The following is a 20316-nucleotide window of genomic DNA, read 5'->3' on the forward strand; positions in this document are numbered from 1 at the left end:
GCAAGAATACTGGTTTGCAACTGCATTTCAACCATGCTGCACTTTCCAATGAATCTGTGATGTCTGTCAAAATCTAGGCATTCCCCATTCATTCAAACACCAGCCACTACAATTCCTACTTTTAACTCATCCTCTTTACCCAAGTCTCTTACCCACCCAAGTCTCTCTACACGAGACACCTGGGCGCATGTTTGTCAAATGCTGAGAGATGCACTGTTAGCCAGGAAGCGTAGTTTTAAATGACAGAGCCAGTGGAGATCACTGGCCCCACTGGCCCCCACTGACAGACCCCAGTGGAGGGGTCAGATTCTCTCACAGCCCGCGGTCGCCTCTGGCATGCCGGCCTGTCTCCTCTTCTGGAGCTTTTACCCTGCTGCCGTCGCTGCTTAAAACTTTGAATTAACCGAGCCTTGGCAGGGCAAAGGCTCCGGAGGGGGAGACAGCCTGGCATACCAGAGGCAGCAGAGGGCTATGAGAGAATCCGTCCCCTCCAGAGCAATCTCCGCTGGCTCTGTCATTTAAAACTATGGTTCCTCCTGGCTATGGTTCCTCCTGTGTCTCCCAACACGTGAAGAACACATGTCAAAAGTCTTGTATAGAGAGACTCAAAAATGCCAAGCGCATTCCCCAACTACTTTTCTTCTTCCACAGACTTTCTTCTTTCCTTGCACTTTCTCAAGTTCACTGACACCATTTTTAAATGTTTGTTCTCAGCATTTTTGCCTAGGGTTGGTAAACTGCACTCCCATTGTGTGTGTTTTTTTAAAAGATGTATGCACAACTTCCCTCACTGGTGTGCCTATTCGGTTGGGTTTTTTTTAAAATGACCAATAAGGTCATTAGAACAAAATAAAAAGACGAGTTCCTGCATGTTGCAGATAGGTCAAGAGTGAGTTCAGAAGGAATTGATTCAAAGGCACAGAAACTATGCCAAAAATTACTGTTGTTGTTTTTTAAAAAGCTAATTATGAACACAAATGTGTGTACATAAAACTTTCTATTGTCTGTGGCTTGGCTCACTTTCTTGATCAAAAAGAGTCCAGTAGCACCTTTAAGACTAACCAATTTTATTGTAGCATAAGCTTTCGAGAATCAAGTTCTCTTCGTCAGATGCATGGTACAGAAACTGGTCAAATATACCAGTTTCTGTACCATGCATCTGACGAAGAGAACTTGATTCTCGAAAGCTTATGCTACAATAAAATTGGTTAGTCTTAAAGGTGCTACTGGACTCTTTTTGATTTTGCTACCACAGACTAACACGGCTAACTCCTCTGCATCTATCACTTTCTTGAGTTACCCTTTCTGCACACACTTGACTAACCTGACTAGTGTGCAGTGCTATCCTATGTAGAGTTACTCCAGTCTAAGTCCAATGGGTTTAGGCTGAAGTAACTGCATAAGATTGCTCTGGTGGAGTAGTTTGAATGCTGGATTAAGCAGGGTGAGTGGGACACAAGTTCAAACCTTAACCATTTGGGGACCCTATTTGAATGGAAACGTAGCAAATGAATGAATAAATAAATTTAATGAGGCTCAGTGGGTGACCTAGGGTTAGTCACTTTCTCTTAGCCTAGCCTACTTTGCAGGATTGTTGCGGGGGGGGGGGGGAAGAATCGCACAAACCACTCCAGACTTGAGAAGAAGTGAGACAGACTAAGGCACAGACGGTCAGGCTAGCTTGGGCCATGGTGGCTTGGAGGCAGTGGGTTGTGCAGCTTGAGGGCTCTTCTGGCTCCGTTCTCAACCTGGGAGCCAGGACTAGCTTCTTCTAACTCCCTTTACAGTGACTAGATAGCTTCCTGACAAGAGTTGCGGTCTCCAGACTGGGAAATTCCTGGAGATTTTGGGGTGGAGCCTAGGGAGGGTGGGGTTAGGGGAGGGACCTTGGGGAGGGGGGCATAACGCCCTAGAGTCCACCCATTAACGGAACTCCTGGAGATCAGTTGTTAATTCCGGGAGGTCTCCAGTCGCCTCCTGGACGCTGGCAACTCGACAAGGGTGTATAGAGACGTTGACTTTTCGCCCTTCCACACATTGCCCTCGATTTCGGTTTGGGTTTAATTGGAGGCAACTGAACGGGCTAGCAAGAAGCGGCGGAGATGGAGGAGACCCAGGGGGAGCGCTGGCTGCCTTGCGGCCTTGGGAAGTTCAGGGCGGCCTTTCTTCCTCCCAGTCCCGCCGGCTGCCCCTTCCTCCCGCCGCCTGCTTTGAGCCCGGCTGCAAAGGACCGGCGGCAGGTGAAACCCACCCTGGAGCTGGAGAGGGACAGCCGCGCCACGCAGAGGAGTTGGTTGTAGGTGGAGGAATCGCTCCCTTGCGCACGGACTCCTGTTGCATCCGAGTCATGTAGTCCAGCCTTCGTTCCGTTTCTAAGAAGCTCACAGATAGGGAAGAAGGCTATAGCCTTCCTCCCAGTACTGCCCTCCCGACAACTGGTATTCACAGGTAGACTGCCTCTGAACCTGGAGGTTCCATCGAGCCATCATAGTGAATAGCCATGTAGACCTATCTGCCAGGAATTTGTCTAATCGTTTTGTGGCTGGGGTTGCCAACCTCCAGATGGTAGCGGAAGATCTGGAATTACAACAGCCTGTCTGAGGAGGTTAGGCGAGCCCCCGCTCTCCGAGCTTTCAGCAAATGATGCAAACCCGACTTATTCAAAAAGGTTTTTGTATTGTAGGGAGGGGTCTCAGAGGCTCCGCTAATGAGTAAGGGACCATAGACTTCACCACTATGTAGCCTTATGTACTATATGTTGCTTTAATTATGTGCTCCTGTGTCTGCCCTAGAATTGCTTGAGTTCTGTTACAGCATTTCTTCAACTCTTTATTGGATTCTTGCTAATGTTAAGACTTTGCATTTATGCATTTATTAACCCTAAGGCATTGTTTATGAAATTGTCCTTGATACTGACTGTACTACTCTCACACTGTGTAATCTGCCTTGAGTCTCAGTGAGAAAGGCGGACCATAAATGACATAAATAAAAAATAAATAAATTAACTAACTGATCTCCAGGCCACAGAGATCAGTTCCCCTGGAGAAAATGGCTGCTTTGGAGGGTGGACTCTATGGAATTACACCATGCTGAGGTCCTTTTCCCTCCCCAAACTCCCTTCAGGTTTCACCCCCCCCCCCAAATCTCCAGGAATTTCCCAGCTTGGAGCTGGCAACCCTATCAGTGGCACAAATTACACAAGTTGGGTAGGGGCTGCGGCTCACTGGAAGAACCTCTACTTGGCATGCATAAGGTCTTAGGTTCAATTCCTAGCATCTCCAGGTGAATCCAGGCAGTAGGTGAAGAGAAAGACCTTTACCTGAGACCCTTGAGCACTGCTGCCAGTCTAAGTGGACCAAGGGCCTGATTCAGTAAAAGATAGCTTCATATGTATGTGTAAGTACTTTTGTTTTGTCTGTCCTGAATCTACCTCAGTTTCATTAGTTACAGCTTATATTACAGGAGAGAGAGAAAGCTTTCCTTCCGTCCACTTCCTCTACAACGTGTGTTCTTCAAAAAGACTCTGTCATGTCTTTAAAAGGAAAAGACACCCTCTGCACGTGAAAAACTAGCCTGTAAGGGGAGAATATTTAAGCTGCAAAACCTTTTTTTCCTAACATGCTCCTTAGTTATAATATACTCCCTCTTTACATAGAAAAAATAGCAGCGAAAAGGGAAAGGTTAGGTAGCAAAGCTTCTCTCTAGCACAGTAGCTTTCTAATATGTTGGAAACTTATTTATTGTTGTTAAAATTGTTTTAGATTTTTTAAAATAATGTTTTAAATGTTTTTTGTGGATAATTATATGAAATCGTGTTTTATTGTGTTTTAAATGATGTGATCTACCCTGAGCCCGCTTGGCGGGGAGGGTGGAATAGAAGTCTAATAAAATAAATAAATAAATTTGCAGACACAAAACATGCACCATACAGAGTATACACCTTGATGAGGTAGGAAATATTTCTTCCCCTCTTCAGAGGACTACTGCAGTCAAGTCACAATTACTCTGATCAGGGGTTGCTCTTCTCCCAAAACTCATTTGATTTCACTACTCAGTGCGGCTGTCGTCCCACAACAACATCTGTGGTTGGAGAAATGCTGTCTGTCTGATTTAACTACAACTTCGCAACTTCTGGTTTAGTTACAACCACAGTGCAGAGGAAAAACTCTCGGGAAAGCTCTAGAACAGAATTTTTCATATGCTTCTTCAAGCATCTTCCTGGGGTTCCATGAATTTTTACAACCTCCCATCTCAGACACTTTCCCTTTATTACAATGACTCATCAGTACACTGGTTTTTAGCCTTGGAATTTTGTAATTGTTCCATAAATTACTTATTACTAGTTCTTACATTTTTATTGCGGGGGGTGGGGGGGAAATGGAGTTGGAGGTCTGCAAGGATTCACAGCCTGGAACACAGGTTCCTAAAAAGGCTGAGAAATCACTGCTTTAGAGAATGGTACATAAGACTGTTGCTCTCTAGACGGTGATGGATCTCCCTGAAGGATCGAGTTTGTAGCTTGGGGATTCTCCTGGATCCAAGATTGCTGCCAGAATTTAGAAGCTCTGATTGTGCATGTGACCAGGATCGCCTTTTATCCACTTCCCCTGCTTTGTCAGCAGCATCTTCTACAAGAATATAAAGATACTGTCAATGCAACCCATGCCTTACTGGCGTATCTTAGACTACTGCAGTGTGCTCTATCTGGATCTGTCTTTGAAGACTGTACAGAAAGACCAACAAGATCAAATATCGTTGCCTGTCTTTGTCAGGAGTGAGTTATCAGCAGTGAGCACATTTTGAAGCACGCTGGTGCTCCAAAAACTGCTTTGAGTGCTTATAAGTTTCCAGGGACCATATGAGGTACTGTTTGATCTTCTAAGCCCTACAAATTCTGCAGCTGAGTGCCTCAGGAAACATATTTTCCTATGTGAGCCCTCTCACTCTTTTTGAGATCTGCCAATGCCATCTCAAGGGAATGCAAAACTAGCATCTACCAGGACCAGGGCCTTTTCAGTATTTGCCCCAGCACTGTAGAATATGCTTCCTCTAAGAGCCCATCTTTGTCTTTTTATTCAATTAGACAGATGTGAATTTAATCTTTTCAAGCTGGACAGCATTATGCTGTCAATGATCTTTGAAATGGTTTATGATGTTTTAGATGTTTGAATTCATTTTGGGGGGTTATTGTTTCAATGGTTTTGACATTTTTAATTATACGAACCACATTAAGAGCCATTTTTGGCCAAAAAGCAGTACAAAAATGTTACAAATTAAAAAAGAAAGTTCTGACATTCCTAAAATCATATATGGTAAAATACCATTAAAACAAACAAACAAGGTCTTCCCAAACAGGATGGTGGGAGCAACTGGAGTGAACAGTTATCCCCCCCTCAAATAAAATGTGAAAAAGGCATTCAATATGAACTTTTACTTGTGATTTTTTTCTTTGATTCTGTTTTTGCCATACAGAATATCTAAAGCAGCTTGCAATAAAAACTATAAAATCCTCAAACAAACAATACAGCAAAAACAACATTAGGAAACTGGCAAAAAGCAAAGTAAACAACAAACCAACAATAAGGAGCCACAATGAAATATATAACAAAGTACAAATCAATTTAGTCATGTATACTATGTACAATAATAAAGTATGTTCATACAAAAATGACAGTATAATCAAACATTCTTAACAATGTGACTAATTGCTTCACAATAGACCATAAACCCTCAATGAGTTCCACCAGTGAACAACACTTGTAAATGATTTTTCATGCAGTACATTCCAGGTGCATTCCCCTAGTTCACTGGAGTATTTAGCCACAGATGGCAAAGCATTGAGAGTCCCTAAGAAAAACTCCGAGTTGGGGTGGGTCGCGGCGGTGCAGCCATCAACCCAGTGTGACTGGATTTCCCGTAAGGTACTTCACATCCACAGTGTTTGCATTCCCAAACACACTGCAGTTGTAAGATGCAAACATCAGACAGGTACATGCGGGTACTCAATGACAGAAATGGAGATGTAGATCTCAAAACAGTTGTGCAAATCTGTTTTGCAGGTATGTGTTCAAACTCACACCCAGCATGCATTCACAGTCCCAGAAAGAGCTTTGTGAGTCCTGCCATTCTTTCTCTCTCTTGCTTGAACCTTTTACACACCATGATACAACCCCTCTTGATCTCACATCCCTGTGCCCACCCAGTCACACAGGCATGTACATGCAGCAGCATCCATATGCTCATACCTCTTCCAAAAGCACTGCCAACAATCATATCAATCCCTTTCCTACAGAACCACAAAGTTGCATTCTCGCTCTCTCTGTTTCATATGCGCGCACACATCTACCTCTTGCAGGCATAAAATATCCCCTGCACAACCAGGCACACACAATCACACCAATGAAACACAACTTCCCATAAAACCTCTCGGGCGCAAAAGCACCCCCCCCCGCGTGCATTTAACCCCTCCCACCCAGCTGCTGCACCCCTCCCTGGCGACCCTTTCCCCCTCCCCTCCCCTCAACCCCGCCCCCTAATCCCCACCCCTTTCCCTTGCCTGGGGAGGAGGCGCTGCCTTTGTTCCGCCAAGGGTTAACCCGGATTGTGTCTGTCACCCAGTTGCCCGGATGCTGATGTAAGGAGAGAGCTCGAGAGATCCCTTCAGATTGCAGTGAGAGGAGGCGAAGGACCAGACCGGAGGAGGCTCTCCACCAGCATCCTGCATCCCCAGCAGTATCAGCATCAGCATCAGCATCCTTGCTTGGGGGTGGCTGGACCAGCTGGAGGATGCTGGTACCCGGACTGTAGCATCCTTCCTCCCTCTCCCTCCTCCCTCCCCTCCCTGATGCATCCCCCTCCCCCTAAACCCATCAGGATGCCGGCCCCGGTATTGTCCCTATAGGGTGATATTGGGGGCCTTTCCTTGCCTCTCCCCACCCCACCCCCAAATCCCCGTCTCTTATTGTCGCTTAGAAGGTGACAGACAAAAGCCATGTCCGGTGGCAAAGAAGCAGGTGGGGTCCACCCCTATCAGCCACAACAGAGCCAGCAGCATGCTCAGTACGTGGGGCCCTACCGGCTGGAGAAAACGCTGGGGAAGGGGCAGACCGGTGAGTACTTGGGATCCTGCCTCTTTATCAGGCTGGCGCTGGGTGGGAGGGGCAGCCCCAATGCCACGGGGATGGGCACGGTGGGACAACCTCAGCAGCAGGGGGAAATTTCCTTCAGCTCGGCCTCCACTGGCAGACAGAAATGGGGAATAAAGGAGGGGAGGGGTAATTTGACAGAATGATGGAGGTTAACTTGGCCTGGGTTGATGAATAAAAGGTATGCATGTTTGGAAGTCTTCGTGTCCCATTGCCACATAAAGGCGGGAGAAGGAGTTCAGAAAAGGGGGATAGGTGGTCTGCCCTTCTGGAAAAGAAACTGGCAGGGAGGAAGCTGGATTCCTTCTTCCTGGAGTTTCTTTGGCAGGCTACCTGAGAGTCCAAAGTAGAGCAAATAGCAGATGTAAGGAGGCTGTCAGAAGAAGATACACGACTGTGGTTGTTGGGGCAGTAGGATACCTTGGAAGAGGAGAGTAAATTGAGGAGGGGGGGTGTCAAAAGGACATGTTCAATGGGTGTGTGGTATAGTTTGAAGAGGGCCTTGCATGTTGGATCTGCTGGAGTTTGCCTGGAGTGCTTGTTCGGGAAAGAGTTTATTTTACCTGGTGGCTGACAGAAATGCAGGTTTTTTAAAAGGGTGTGTTTTGAAAGAGATACCTAGCTGCAGATGTTGTTTTGGGATTGTTGTTTGGTTCCAAGGATCCACTGTGTGTGGTAGCAGAGAGGTGTGTGTACACACATACTTACACACTTATTCCTAGCTGGAACTTAGGAGGGTGGAGATCACAGCAATGGGTCACCCATCCTTCTCAAACAGGTCAGGTTTTCTGCCTCCGCTGTGCCGCCTGTATCCCTGCACACTGGACCAGAAGCAAAGAGCATTGGAGATGAAGCAGTAGCTTAAAAAAAATTGCTGCAGTGACCAAGGTTGGTTGGGGAGGAAGAGAAAAAGAGGAATAACTTGATCCACGTTCGTTCCACCCAGATTCCCCAACCCATATAACCTCGGAGGGAAGGAAAAAAATCCTCTCTGTTTCATCTGTCTGTCTCTACCTTGTCAAGAATCTGTATTTATGAGGGGCGGCCCAGAGAGGGATGCTGGTGGCTGTGTGTGTGTGTGTGTGTGTTGTGGAGAGGCCTATACAATTCTCTCCCCCCTCCCCAATCCTTTCCTGCTGCAGCACTCTGGATGAATGGAAGAGTTTTTTACTCTCTGCAGGGATGCCGATTCGATTGTGTGGTTTAGATTATGGGGCTCGGTCATGAGAGAGACGGCTTGACTAAATGCCCAAGGCCGGGCAATAAGAAAATTCATCTTCTTTAGCTTCCTCTCCTCTTTTGGTGAGGTCGCTGGATGGAAGGTTGAGGGAGGGAGGGGGACCCATCTATCTCTCTGCAATGATGCAGGGAAACCCAAACCACAAGGCCTCTCTCTCTCTCCCTCAGTCCCTCAATTTGTGTGTGTGAGTCTCGGTGTGTACAATGAGTATTGTGGCTTGTAAAGGGACCGACTACTGCAGTGGCAGAAGAGACTGTGACAAGGGGAAGCCGGACCGGTGTATGTGCTGGGGGGGGGGGCGGTGTCCATGTTTTGGAGATTTTAAAATGTAAAAAGAAAAATCATAACAATAATAAAGATGTGGAGCAGGTGGGTAAAAGAAACGGAAGAGGTAGGAGGGGAGACTGGAGGGTGGGATTTTGCTGAATAATCATTTCTTCACTGTGGCGGCAGAGGCAGTTTGTGCAAAGATGTTTCAGGAATCTCCGACTAAATGGGTAGAGAGATGGGAAGGGGGAGGGAGAGGACCTGGCTGTTTCCTGTGCCCCAGAAGGAACAGACGCCAGAAACAGCAGAACAAATTGATGCCTCCACCCAACAGAGAAGAGTTTTCTTTTTTTTGCCTGGAAGTGTTTCTGACAATAGTCTTTCCTAATAATTTATGAGACTCCTTAGTGTAGTAAAATACATTGATAGGAGACAACTGAAGTGACATGTCCAAGGTCACCTAAGAGACATCAGTGGCAGAGATAGAAATCAAAAAATGCGTACACATCTCAGCTCCTGCTGGACTTGCCTGTTAGTTTTTGTTTCCCAACCCTGAAGATGCTGAGCTGGGATTCTCCTGGAGTGGGAACGGAAGGAAGTGGTGCATGTTTGCCGACTGAAGAAGCACACAAATGTTTATAAAGCAGTTTGCAAAGTAAAAACAAATATGTTGACTGGGGAAAAAAGAGGAATTGGTCTATCACAGTGTGTGCTGTTTACTGATGCTTCACTGGACAGAATAGTAAAGAGTCCAGTGGCACCTTTAAGACTAACCAACTTTACTGTAGCATACTGGACTCTTTACTATTTTGCTACTAAAGACTAACACGGCTAACTCCTCTGGATCTATGCCCACTGGGCAGGGCACTCTAATATTTGGCACCACTACAGTGACCATAAAGCTCAAATCCTGTGATTATAATTATTTTAATTAGCTTTTGAGGGGGCACTTTTGCCTGGAGGACAGTGTAGTCTAGTTACAGTATTTTGGTTTTGGTCCATATTGTTGTTATTGTGAATAATAATAGCAATAACTATAATTTAAAAAACAGGATTAGTGTTCAAAGTGCTTAACAAACATTATTTTGTAATCCGTACAACAATCTTGTAAGGTAGGCCAGTGTTATTATCACTGTAGGGGTGAGTGAATGGCTTGTCAAAGCCACCTAGGGAATTTATGGCAGAGGGGAGATTTGATGCATGGATTTCCCAGATCATATCTCATTCTCTTAGCCACTATGTGTGTGCTCATGATAGCCTCAGCCTAAAATGTTAATGTGTGGCTTTGAGTAGATTGGTCATTTTTAGAGCTATTACTGTTGTTATTTTTCAACCGGTCCTAAAGGCCTAGCAAATTATCCAGTGTATTGAAAAAGAGATATAGGAAGGCACCCTGCTCTGTCTCCCAGCCTGCATTTCCCTTCTGGACTACTATAGTGATTGTGAGGTCTTTGCACACTGAAAGGGCTGTAGAAGAGATTAACAGTGATATTTAGATTTTGGTTTGGGTGACAAAATTCAGATGTATCGTCAGGATATGGAGAGAAGGAGCTGGATGGTGCTTGTGGAATATCGGCTGATAGTATAGGAGGACTGACAGTCATTTACAATGCCATCCCAAGCAGAGTTACACCCTTCTAAACCCATTGACTTAAATTGATTTAGAAGGTGTAATTCTCCTTAGGATTGTGCTGGCAGTAGCAGTCGACAGCTGGGGGTCCCTCGGCCAAATGTAGCTGCTCAGAGATGCAATTTAAGGCAGATGCCAACCTGGAAGTAAAAGAATAAATGGCAACAAAATTTCTTGGTGTCAGATTATTTTAGGGAAGGCTACTGAGGTGCCAGCCAGCCATCCCTCACTCCTTTCTCAAAGTGGCTCTTCAAGAAAACGAGAGGTTTAGCATACAGAATTCAGTTACATTGTGTACCTATTTCTTCCAAGAATGGGGGCGCTCAGGTCAAAATCTTGAATATATCGTTCCCCCACACATATACACCATGAATGTACACCATTTACCTGCTAACTGATGATGTGGACGTGATTGGGGTGGTGGATGAGCTAAACATATTTATTTACTTCCTTAACCACAGACTCATGGAATATCCTACAAGTGTATCCTAGTCTCTAGCCCCACGTACTGCCAACCTCTGTATTTTCAGCGGCTACTTCCTTCACCAGAGAGTGATTCAAGGTGGGAAGGGAAGGATATATTGTACTATCTATGTTCCGTCAAGACCTGTGACCAACTTATGGCCACCAGAGCAAAGGCCTTTCAAGAAAAGAGAAGCAGAGGAGGTTAGCCATTGGCTGTCTCCCATCCAAGTAACCTGCTTAGTTTCCAAGATCTGGCAAGCCTGGGCTATAACATGCCACCTTCCCTCTCTGGATATTTTGTAGGGAGGGTATATTTTGTCAGTTAGCTCAATGTTATAATCAGGACTTTTTTTCTGGGAAAAAAGGTGGTGGAACTCAGTGGGTTGCCCTTGGAGAAAATGGTCACATGGCTGGTGGCCCCGTCCCCTGATCTCCAGACAGAGGGGAGTTTAGATTGCCCTCCGTGCCGCTTGGGCGGCGCGGAGGGCAATCTCAACTCCCCTCTGTCTGGAGATCAGGGGGCAGGGCCACCAGCCATGTGACCATTTTCAAGAGGTTCCGGAACTCCGTTCCCCCGCGTTCCCCCTGAAAAAAAGCCCTGGTTATAATGCTCTATAATAAAGTTGGCAACTAATATTGATGCCTTTGTAGGCTTTCTATGTACAGAAATTTAGGGTGTGGAATGTTTCTAGCTATCTTTGCCTTACAAGACAAATGAACCCCCTTTTTATCACACCATGAATAAATTTGTGGAGCCACTGAAGGAGTCAAACAAAAAAATTGTTTTGTAGACTGGATTTGCTGTCTTCCCAGATCCAGTCCAGTATTCTTACCTAATACCATGTAGCAGCCTTGCAAATAATAGTCCACAAATTTCTAACCAGCAACTTTTTTTTTACTAACCGACATGCCCATCAATATCTATGTTAGTTATTTATGTCCTGAAAAGGGGGGGGGGGCAACTTTTGTAAACTTGTCAACTGGAGATGATCAGGTGGGTGGATATTTGTACAATCATCCTCTAAATAAAACATTCTCCACTGATGCTTTCTTACCCTTCAATATCTGAGTGTGCTACTGAAAATTAGAGGCAAGCTAGTTCGGAAGAACTATCTGTTTCCTGCAAAGGGAATGTGTGCATGTAGGAAAAAACTTCATTCCAAAACTGCATCTTCCCTCAATGTTGCATAGTGGTTAGTGCCATATTAAGACCCGAGAGCCTTGCGTTCAAGTATCCTCTCAGCCATGAAACATGATATAGGTTAGTCACTCTTGTACTAATTTATTTCACAGAATTGTTGGGAGGATAAAATGGAGGAAGGAGGAACCAGGTATGGTGCTCCAAACTCTTTGGAGGAAAGGTGGGATAGAAGTGTAATAATAGTTTCTGCAGTTGGGTTCCAAGACCTGAAATAACTCTGCCTTGAAGGAAAGAGTTTCAGGGTAAACTGTAGAAGTGTAGGAAAGTTTCAGTACCCACCTAGCTAGCACTTTAAAGTGTCTTTCATCCTCTCTGCTTTAGAGGAGAGCAAGGAGGGTGTAGTGAATACAAAGCTGAACTAGGATCTGGGAGACCCAGGTTCGAATCCCCATTCTGCTAGGATAAGCTCACTGGGTGACCTTGAAACAGTCACTTTCTTTCAAGCCAACCTACCAAGCGGGTTCTGAATGGAAGATGGATGACATTGTAAGCTACTTTCAGTCACCCTTGGTTGAAAAAGTGAGATTCTGATAGGTTTGCCAACCTCCAGGTGGGGGCTGAAGATTTCCTGGAGGACTGCTGATATTGATATGGCAGTTCCCCTAGAGAAAATGGTTGCTTTGGAGGGTGGACTATATGGTATCATATCCTGCGGAAGTCCTTCCACTCCCCAACCCCTGCCCTACCTAGGGTCCACCCTCAGATCTCTAGGAATTTCCAAACCTGGAGTTAGTAACCCTAGGTACTATATCTAAATAAATGCCATAGGAAATCTGAAGGTTTTATGTTCAGATACAATAATCTCACTGTAACATCTAATTTTCCACTTAGATGTTCTTCCTAATGTTTAAGGCATTCATCCATCTCATCTGTAGTTTTAAATCTTTAACAATTGTCATCTTCACCTCATGTTGCCCTGTTGTCTTTTCTCTTGGCCGAGCTAGATTTTCACTAGGCCAGGCCTGCCAGAAACTTTTTGGCCTACCAGTTCATTGTCTAATATTTTGTGTGTGTGGTGGTGGGGGATCAGAAGAGATTCCCATGTTGCTGTCTTCCAGGAATTGTAAAAACAGGGAGCTGGTAGCCTTGACTACATGGATTCAACTAAGCGGGGAACAGTATTCAACTAAGTGGGTCATAAATTGTGCAAGCCGTCTTCAACTAACCAGAATCGCTTCCTTCAGCTTTTCTGTGTTTTAATTGTCTAGTCATTTGACTCTGAGAGCGCCAGATTAGTACAGTACCAGACCTAGTTAGTGTGTAACCCCCCCTTTCCCCACAGCCCTTTAAGATATATTTGAGCATGCATTTTCCTCCTCACAATTTGTGTTGCTACAATGTGCAGCTGAATTTTAAGGTCAGACACTATGCCCCTTTGCAAATTAATATTTTTTTAAAAAATGTTTTTGTGGGGCTTTGGGCTTGTTCACATTTTCCCCAGTAACTATTTCCTGTTTATCAGAAAGGGTAAAGGACAACTGGTGTCTGGTCAGAGGGTTAGTGTGGCCCTCCCGAGAGTTTCCCACATTCCCTGACAAATACTAGAGATTTTTCCCTTCAGACATTACATGAGCCTGGGTTATCAGATGTTTGTATCTTAATATAAGCCAGGAAGGATATGGCCCAAGACTGAGCTCAGTGGAGGTCTTTGAATGGCTGTGAGTAGGTGTATAACTTTTGGAAGGGATATCTTTCTCCTTATCCCTGACCTGAATAGCCCAGGAGAGAGCCTGATCTTGTCAGATCTCAGAAGCTAAGCAGGGTTGGCCTTGGTTAGTAATTGGATGGGAGACCTCCAATGAAGGCCAGGGTTGCAGAGGCAGACAATGGCAAACCACCTTTGTTAGTCTCTTGCCATGAAAACCCCACCAGGAGTCGCCATAAGTCAACTCTGACTTGAGGGCCGGATTTCATTTCTTCTTTCTCCTTAAAGTTGGTTTCCCAAGCTTTCATGGTTGCCAGCCTCCAGGTGAGGCTTGGAGATCTCCTGGAAATACAACTGATCTCTCTAATCCAGAGATTATTAAATCAGTTCATCAGGAGAAAATGGCTGCTGTGGAGGGTGGACTTAAACCCCACTGAGGTACTTCCCCTCCTTAAACCTCATCCTCCCCGGGCTCCAACACTAAATTTCCAGGAATGCTTCATCCTGGAGTTGGAAACCCTAAGAATGACATATAGAAAGTTCTGAAGCAAACCAGAACTGGGTAGGCCGGTGCTACGAGTGGCTTCACTCTGAACTAGGCCTGAAGCAGGCTAGACCTGAGAATTTAGGGGTTAGCTGGCATGATAATCTGGCAGCCCAGAAAAAGATATTTTCTGGGTACTGATCTTCAGTTTAGCCAATCTGAAGGTCTCTTATGGCCTACATATTAAGGTTGCCATCAGTCCTGAAGAAAAATGTGTCCTTTTAACAGAGGTTTAGTGAGTAAAATGGGCAGCTGAAACTTTCATAGCATGGAGGTAAATAATCCCATTAGGCCTCTGTTAAATGAACAGGACATTTTTTTCTCCAGACAGTTGGCAACTCTACTGCCTATAGAAGGGACTGATGTTTGCATATGGGCAGACAGGCCTGAAGTAGGGAAGGACCTAGAGGGGGTTGCGGTGACTGGATTCTAGAAAGGTCAGGGTGCCAGCCAAGGCAGTTCACCTGGCAAGGCTGCCTGTCCCTTTGAGGAAGTTGATACTAGGGAGTGGACATCTCTGCAGCACCATCAGAGAATCTAGCTGATGTGGGAGATCAGAAGGAAATTGTTACGGACCTGCCATTAGATACCTGAGACCCAACTGAGGCTTATACCATTGTCCATGTGGAAGGAGTCAATAGGAGAAGAGTCTGATCTAGTCATACACCTCCTTCATCTCAAACATGCTGATCTGCTTGGAGGTTCCCTCAGTTATGCCTCACAGAGAGTCAGCAGAAAAACAGCAGGAGACCAGCTGCTTGCCCGGCACATTTCCCTGTGTAGTTAATTCCCATTGACTTTTGTGGAAAGGATCTTTTGATCTCAGGTGGAGTATTTAACAGCTCCTATTGAAGTCTCTAGTTGTTGGTGTCAGGTTAAGACCTTTACACCCCAGTAACAGGGGCCATCCAGCACAGATACCTCCTACTACAGTAAGCATATTTTCCTTCTGCTGGAGAAGAGGGTATGGGAAAACAGGAAGCAGTATCCTTTTTTTTCTTCATTCATTCAAAGCTCGGGGTGTATGAATTGTAAAAAAATTGTAAGTGAAAGCTCTGGTATAAATATCCCATACAAATCTTACGTCTAGCCATTGCGATTCCTTTGGCATTCTGATTCTAGAAAGAGCAAGATTTGGATCAAGTAGCACCTTAAAGACCACCTAGAACTAAAATCCCCCCAAATCAGATGGGATCTAATAACAACTTTCTTAGTGGCAGCCAAAATATCAATAGCCTTAAGATGGAAATCACCAAAAGCTCCCACACTGACAAACTGGTATCCAAAGCTTTGGGATCGTTATATTATTGAAAAAAATCACAGATGGTATTCAACAAGCTGATCTATTCTCCAGAACTACAGGATTTACTGAAAAGTGGCTCCCCTTCTTTGAACACATCACCAAAAACGATGTACAACCAATTAACCAATCTTATCAGTTACTCTTAATCTTATAATTCTAGACACCTGAATTCATTCTACTCATATTCTAAAAAACTCTACAAAACAATTAAAACCATAAATCCACAAGGCTTACCTGAAAATGGAGAGAACATTATAATACAGCAGACAACTAAAGAGATATGTAACAATACTAACAATATCGTCATGCTTTAATATGATAGATTTTATTGTTGGATCTGTTATAAATAAAGTGGATATATAAAAAAGACCAACTAGATTTCCAGGATATGAGCTTCGAGAGTCAAAGCTCCCTTCTTCAAATGATAGAGCTTTGACTCTTGAAAACTCATATCCCAGAAATCTAGCTGGTCTTTAAGGTACTACTGAACCCAAATCTTGCTCTTGTACTGCAGACCAACACGACTACCCACCTGAAACTATAATTCTAGAAAGGGATTCCCGTTTGGCTTGCTTCTCACTGTGTAAAAAAACATCCTTGCAAGGTAGTTTTGGTAATCCAGGGAGGATTTCCGCAGCAGATGTGGATATACTTTATGCCACTTTTCCCTCATGCTATTCCTGGGGTCTCCTGTACCCCAGGAGCGGCATTTGGGAGCATTTTTGGCTGCAGTAAGAGGGGGAAGGCAAGAAAGTCATGCTCCAAAGATGGAAATCCCCTCAATTCACAGAAAGTACAATTAGGTCCAAGCCTATATTGTTATGACAGATTCCAGTTTCAGACACATGATTATATCAGGCGTTGTAGGACTATGGAGTATGGTGGGGCGGGTGTAGTAATTGGCAAGATTTGTTGGAAGGGTTCACTCTTTAGAAGTCTTTATGGTGATTCATTCCCTGCAAAGACAGGAAGTAGGCAGGAAATTTGAATTGATTGGGTATCCATTTATAACTTTCTGAAAGATAAGCAATAGGAATAGTATGCAATCTCTCTTTTTTATGGAATAAGGCACTGACGGTGATTGTAATGAATGGTGCGTGACAGATACTTTATAAGGAAAACAAAAATACCAACTCCCAATAGTTCTTTTCCAATGTACCTGAACTTGAATCTTTGAGAATGCATCTCAGATCTCTTTAGTGGATTCATTGGGGAGACTTGATTCATAAGCTCCGTGCCTCAGTTCTGCATCTGTAAAATGGGAATAACAGGGTGCAACCTTCAAATGATTGTTGTGGAGATGAGTGAGAGGATTTGGTGCATTTGCATCCTGCCTTTACTTCAAGGAACTGAATTAATTTTATGGCATTTATATCCCCCCTTCTCTCCAATGGAGAGCCAAAGCAGCTTACATTGTTCTCCGCTCCTCAATTTTACGCTCACAACACTCTATAGGGTAGGTTAGGCTGAGAGTGTGTGATTGTCCCAGGGTTACCCAGTGAGCTTCCATGGCAGAGTAGGGATTTAAATCCCTGGCACGCTCAGATCCTAGTCTGTCACTCTAACCACTACACCACACTGACCCATTGAAGAGAGCTTCTTTGTAGATTGTTTAAGGGGAAAGCTGGAGTTAAATATTTTAAATAAATATTTTTGTCCATTATGAAAATTTGCTAGGCAGAATACCACTCAGGGTCAAAACAGATTTTTATGGTGGCAGCAGGGGGTGGGGTGGAGAATCCTACTATATGAAAGGCAAGCCGTATTGGCGACAACTCACTTTTTATCCTCGCACGGGCGCATTGCTGACCATTCTGGTCTCGAGGCCACTGCAAAGTGCCTGCTTGCTGCTGGGAGGGGGCCCACTGAATCTACAGCCTAAGCACTCCTCCCTATAGTTCCCCTCAGCACCCTTCCGCTCTAGCCTCCAGGCTGCTGAGAAACACCCGCTTGCCACTGGGAGGAGGCCCACCAAATCACTTTTCCACAGCCTGTTGTATTTTTTCACACAACGGATGTTGTTTCTATACACCTATATTATTCATGTCTGATCATGTGTGAAATGTGGAGGGGGGTATATGTAATATGTAATATGAATGGGAGGAGCAAAAGTCTGCCTCCTTACCTTACTGCACTCTTCTGCACAAAGTATTTTTCTCCCCTCTTGGTTCACTTCTGATATCCGAGATGGGCATGGAGAAAACACTTCCATCAACAGAGAACAGCAAAGTGTGAGGAGGAGGCTTAGTTCCTCTCACCTGCATGCTGCATTTTCTGTAAAAAAACAATAAATCCCCTGCTTTACAGATAAACAGACAGACACAAGAATAATTACACATTGATCCCAGCCATTACCATCCTGTCCTTAAGCCATGAAGAAAGATGGGATATAAATAGTTTAATAAATAAAGAATGACTAGTTTGTCCTTAAGTAAGTGCCATAGCTGGGAGGGAAAGTGTTGTGTATAGTCAGATCTTGGAAGCTAAGCAGGGTCGGCCTTGGTCTGTACCAAAATGGGATACTACAGTGGAAGACCGGGGTTGGTCTGCAGAGGAAGGCAATGGCAAACCCCCTCTGCTCCTCACTTGCCTTGAAAGCCCTTGCTGGGGTCACCGTAGGTCAGTTGTGGCTTGATGGCATGCATGTATGTCAGCTTCACAGCTAAACACACCTTGAGACCTGGATTTCCCACCTCTAAATTCCGCTATAACCATTTTTTTAATGGACAGAGACTACATGTACAGTGCAATCTTAAGAACATTTTCTTGGGAGTAAGCCTCATTGAATAGACTTGAGCAGACCTGCTTAAGTTTGCTCTCTTAACAGCCAGAAATGATAATCATTATGTTTTTATCCCACATTTCTTCCAAGACCTCAAGTCGGTACATGGTTCTCTTCTTTAAATCTTTACAACAACCCTGGGAGGTAGGATACATGGATAGAGAGAGTGACTGGCCCAAGGTCACCCAGTGATCATTGCAACGACATTTTCTAACCACTATGCCATTCTGGAAGTGTCACGGCTTTCCCCACTGTGGAAGGGCAGTGAAACGTTGGCTGACTCCTCACACGTTGGATAATGCACTTTATCAATCATTTGAGGTGGATTTTTTGTTCTGCACACGAAAAAATCCATTCCAAATGATATATAAAGAGGATCGGAAGTGCATTATCCAACGTGTGTGGAATCAGCCGTCATCTCTTGATTTCTGCATGTTATGCAGCCTTTTGCCCATAAAGAAGAGGGTATTCCTAACTGTAAAAGAAGATGTAAGAAGCAGTGACCACACTGATCACACTGTGTGGTTCAGGGAGCGGTGCTGGATATAGTCCTTAGACTTTCTCTAGGGTTAGGGTTGCTGTCTGAAGAGATCTAAAATAAGGAGCAATGTGTGAGCTGAACTGAATGATACGTTTCTTTGCAAGTTGCAACTCAGACTTCTAAGACTGAGACATGCCATTTTCATGACCTGCAGTGGCTCTGGAGAGGTGTTACTTGATTTGTTGGAGGACTGTACATGCTGTAAACACTATGTGAAATCACAAGGAAACGATACCTTACATGTATCAGAACATTAACCGTAATTCCAGATAAGGAATAATTCCTTAAAATAAGGAACAGATGGCAAGCCTACCTATGGCACAGGTGCCTGGTACAAAAAAAAAGTTCAATAACGTTATAATGATCTGTTGCCACCGTCTGCTAGTTCCTCTGAATTCTCAGCTTTCATTTTTTTAAAAAACAAAAAATAAGTCTCCAGCCCTTTTAATTGCAAAGATATAAAGAGAAAGGTTTTTGCCCTGGAGGAAAAGTGGAAGCTGCAAGATGGCTGAAGCGGGGCAAGAATGCATTGCTCAAATGTTCCTGGGGATGCTCCACTGATGTTGCAAATGTCTCTGCATTCACAACTACAATGCAAACAACGAGAATTGTCACTGTGTGGATGTAGCTACAGTCTACGGAGACTCAGGTTGTAAACTCAATAATCAATTCAGTATTGTTATTATTTAAAGTAATTGATTTGAAATAATAGTATTGAAAATAATGTCTACCTTACCTTTCTGTCCCTTCAAACACTCAAAAGCGGCTTAACAATATCAACCATATAATAAAACAAACAAGATTTTTAGAAGACCCCCTTATCTTCAATGAATAAAACCCGACACCTATAGAGAAACGAATCCTAGCAAAGACAACAGCAGCAGATCTGTATAGCCATGCCAAATTATTGTAAATGCTCAATGCTTCCTAGTAATTACACTTACTTAGACCAAGTTAAAATATGCAGAAAAGGAATGCTGAAATGGTATAACAGACTGCCCCACTTCAGACTTCAGGTGGTGGATTCCAGGTTTGAATGCATTGGCATAAAAAACCCACCATGCAGGTAGAAAACTAGCACAGCAAGGAGAAAGATTTTTTCCAATTGCTTTTCTATTCAATTGCTTCCAGTAGCTGTGATCCTTCAACTGCAGTCTGAGGTACTGCAGTTCACTCTACCATCGCAGGTCTTTGCCAATTTACTGTTCTCCGAGGACGTTCCAGTGCCTAGGCTCTGCTACCATAAAGGTCCTATTTTGGGTCCACGCACAGCAGAAAGACACAGCGCAGGATCTCTGATGCTTAGTGAACAGTGAAGTTCATATGGGAGGGGGGCGGGGGGGCATTTGCGAGAGGCCAGTACCAGTCTGTTAGCCTATTTCAAGGTCCAAACCAGAACTTTTTGGCCTACTCAGAATCAAAGGGACTAAAGGGCAGGAATAGGATCCAGTTCTGTCTCCTCCAAAGGCAAACTTACTTTGTAGAGCTGCCACTGGGACTTCTGCCTACTCAGAAGGGAAAAAGCATGCAAAGTCATCTGGCAGCACCAGTGG

The 20316-nt window shown here is 44.4% G+C and overlaps 1 protein-coding gene across 2 annotated transcripts in view; it reads left to right on the forward strand.

Annotated features, from left to right (window-relative positions):
* Positions 1 to 6991: 6991 nt before the first annotated feature.
* Positions 6992 to 20316, forward strand: part of BRSK1 (BR serine/threonine kinase 1) — a 39302-nt gene continuing 25977 nt past the window's right edge. For both annotated transcript variants that reach the window (XM_054993501.1, XM_054993500.1), the window contains exon 1: positions 6992 to 7109. In XM_054993501.1, the coding sequence (XP_054849476.1) occupies positions 6992 to 7109 (118 nt within the window). The remainder of the gene's footprint in view (positions 7110 to 20316) is intronic.

Source organism: Eublepharis macularius, chromosome 12, assembly GCF_028583425.1.
Source record: "Eublepharis macularius isolate TG4126 chromosome 12, MPM_Emac_v1.0, whole genome shotgun sequence".
Taxonomy (NCBI): Eukaryota; Metazoa; Chordata; class Lepidosauria; order Squamata; family Eublepharidae; genus Eublepharis; species Eublepharis macularius.